General features: G+C 51.0%; 1 protein-coding gene across 1 annotated transcript; it reads left to right on the forward strand.

The window, feature by feature from the left end:
• Positions 1 to 821: 821 nt before the first annotated feature.
• On the forward strand, positions 822 to 2282 carry LOC100285894 (peroxidase 1). The gene is made up of 2 exons (NM_001158783.2): positions 822 to 1149; positions 1246 to 2282. The coding sequence occupies exons 1-2, from the start codon at positions 922 to 924 to the stop codon at positions 2062 to 2064; spliced, it is 1047 nt and encodes a 348-aa protein (NP_001152255.2). The 5' UTR covers positions 822 to 921; the 3' UTR covers positions 2065 to 2282.
• The last annotated feature ends 812 nt before the right edge of the window (positions 2283 to 3094 follow it).

The raw sequence follows: 3094 nt of genomic DNA on the forward strand, positions 1-3094 counted from the left end.
GTGTCACATTCGATAAAGCCTTTGCCGAGTATTTTTAAGGCTTTGCCGAGTGCTTTGGGCACTCGGCAAAGCGCCCGTTTCCGGTAGTGGCCGAGCACTCGGCAAAGAGCCGAATTATGGTAGTGATCGACCCTTTGTTTTTCTCCCTCGTTCTTTGTTTTTCTCCCTCGTTCTCCTTATCATGCTGAAATCACCTAGAATAACCCATTCAGGCCTCATCATACTATGGATGTTACTCAACTCAGAGAGAGAAATCCATATTTTTCATTTTGGTGGCCGTACACGCCCGTGAGGTCCCATTCTATGTCCTCCAATCGCGACATGACTCTGACAGATATTGAATAAGTTGATGCATATGCAATGTTGCTTAATGCTTATGTCAAAAAAAAATCCGCATCACAGGCGATTAGAATCCCACGCGAGGCCCCAACAGAGGGTAAATGAACCGTTTGAGCTGCCACCTTTTCAAATTAAAAAACGGCAATGAAGAGATATCAATACCGTGCCGATTGGGGAAAAAATCGATAATCATAAATCAGTTGTGAAGATCAGTTCTTTAGCTGTGACTGGCACGGCCTAAACTAGCTGTACTATAGCTTATAATACCACGTTTAACCAGGTCAGCACTCAGCAAACACCTTTTTGGTATGCACAGCACACTGTACTGTTATTTTATATTTATGAAGCTAACATTATGGATGTACTCACATTATGACTCAGCAAGGTCGCAAGGCGGGCACGTTCCGCGTTCTGGTGGTGCTCTCGTTACATTTGCCAAGCTCAATCATTGATTATTGAACCGGTAGCCGAAGCCAAGAATATAAAACCCTGCAGCCTGCACGCCTAGCCTCAGAGCCCAGCGTCCGTCTCTTGCTCATCAGCATCAGCTAGCCACCCGACCAGGCTTCAGAAAACAAAAAAATGAAGCTCTCGGCGGCAGTCCTCTGCGCGCTTGTGGCTGTTCAGGCGGCGGTGCTTCTCGCCACCGTGCCGACGGCGCAGGCCAGCGAGCTGGAGGTCGGGTACTACAGCAAGAAATGCAAGGGCGTGGAGAACGTGGTGAAGTGGCACGTCATCAAGGCGATCAAGGCCAACCGCCGCACCGGCGCCGCTCTCGTCCGCCTTATCTTCCATGACTGCTTCGTCAGGGTAAGGGCACCACCATGCGTCCATGCGCATCCATCTACATATATAGCCAGTAAATCTTAATAGATTAATTAAACTGGGCATGCAATAATCATGCAGGGTTGCGACGGTTCTGTCCTTCTGGACGCTTCCTACGACAACCCTCACCCGGAGAAGGAGGCGCCGGTGAACATCGGGCTCGCAGCCTTCGACGTACTGGAGGAGATCAAGGCCGCTGTCGAGAAGAGGTGCCCCGGCGTGGTCTCCTGCTCCGACATCCTCATCTACGCCGCCCGCGACGCCGCCAGCATCCTCAGCAACGGCCACGTCCACTTCGCCGTCCCCGCAGGCCGCCTGGACGGCTTCGTCTCCAAGGCCGAGGAGGCCCAGGCGGAGCTCCCGGACTCCACCCACGACGTGCAGCAGCTCATCGACAACTTCGCCAGGAAGAACTTCACCGTGGAGGAGCTCGTCATCCTCACCGGGGCGCACTCCATCGGCCAGGGCCACTGCTCGTCCTTCACTGGCCGCCTCTCCGAGCCACCCAGCCAGATCAACCCGGCGTACCGCGACCTGCTCAACTACAAGTGCCCCCAGGGGTCCAACCCTCCCGTGGCCAACAACGTCCGCGACGAGGACTACGGCGTGGTGGCGAGGTACATGCCGGGGTTCACCAGCCGGGTGCGCAAGATCCCCGACTTCCTGGACAACTCCTTCTACCACAACAACCTCGCCAAGATCGTCACCTTCCACTCCGACTGGACGCTGCTCACCAACAAGGAGGCGTTCGGCCACGTCGTGGAGTACGCCGAGAACGCCACACTGTGGGACGAGGACTTCTCCGACTCGCTGCTCAAGCTCAGCAAGCTGCCCATGCCAGCGGGAAGCACGGGCGAGATCAGGAACAAGTGCAGCGTCGTCAACCACCGCCTATACTAAGCCAGCTCCCGTACCTGCAACAATGGAAATCGAAGAAAGAGGTCGATCGTGTCCGCACAACCACATATCAAACATTGTAAATCAAAATGAGCCATAAGATTTTTGTTGTTTTTGTTTCATCCATTCTTTTGATTCTCATTCGTTTTACTACACACTCATCTTTTTTTTTGTGTATCTCTCGTATCTGTCAAACTGCAATAAAACTTTGTTACTGACATTCTATTGGCAAATGTCATTGTCGTGTACTCGTGTACAACATACGAGTGGTCAACCTTTCATTATATTAGAGAAACTAAGAACTTCACCTACGCGTTGAAGCTTGTTCAGTACTGCCACAAAAGAAAAACGCCCACTTTGCACTACAGGAATTCACTTAATTCCCCTAGGCCAGAAACCGACGGGAATAAGCCTAAACAGACGAGAATAAGCCTAAACAGACGAGAATAAGTAATTCCCGTCGGTTTAGGGCTTATTCCCGTCGGTTTCTGGCCCCCAGGCGTCTCTTGTCGGGGATAAGTTTATCCCCGTCGGCGGTTGACGGGAATAATTAATTCTCGTCGGCTAGAAGGTGGCCGACGGGAGTTAAGGCTAACTCCCGTCGGTGTTGCTGGCTGACGGGCGTTATTTATTATTTCCCGTCGGTTTCCCAGGCCGACGAGAGTTATGAATTAATTTCCGTCAGTCCGATGTGACAGAACCTCCCAAGTAATTAGGCCCACCTACAGTTGTCCTTGTCCAATGGACATCAGACAACCCTGTAGGTGCCCCTGAACTACTTGACAAGTTCGGTATCTTTCCTTACCTCACCAGGAACGTCTCACCCATCTTGTAGACATTACAGAACATCGGAGATAAAGAAATGCGGAAGCGAATTACATAATCTTACATTTATTTCAAAAGCAAGCTTGAGTTATGTTATTACAGACCAAACTAAAAGTGAGTGCATAGAACTAATATAATACAAACCAGGGAGGCACAAACTCCTCCCGAGAAGACAAAAGCAAAAGATCCTAGGTGGAGGACCGAGTCC

The sequence above is a fragment of the Zea mays genome, chromosome 3, assembly GCF_902167145.1.
Source record: "Zea mays cultivar B73 chromosome 3, Zm-B73-REFERENCE-NAM-5.0, whole genome shotgun sequence".
Taxonomy (NCBI): domain Eukaryota; kingdom Viridiplantae; phylum Streptophyta; class Magnoliopsida; order Poales; family Poaceae; genus Zea; species Zea mays.

Bases quoted from the DNA above. Each gene is read 5' to 3' on its own strand.
- LOC100285894 (NM_001158783.2), top strand. From the start codon at position 922: ATGAAGCTCTCGGCGGCAGTCCTCTGCGCGCTTGTGGCTGTTCAGGCG. The intron at 1,150-1,245 runs GTAAGGGCACCA...ATAATCATGCAG, and splicing joins TCCATGACTGCTTCGTCAGG to GGTTGCGACGGTTCTGTCCT.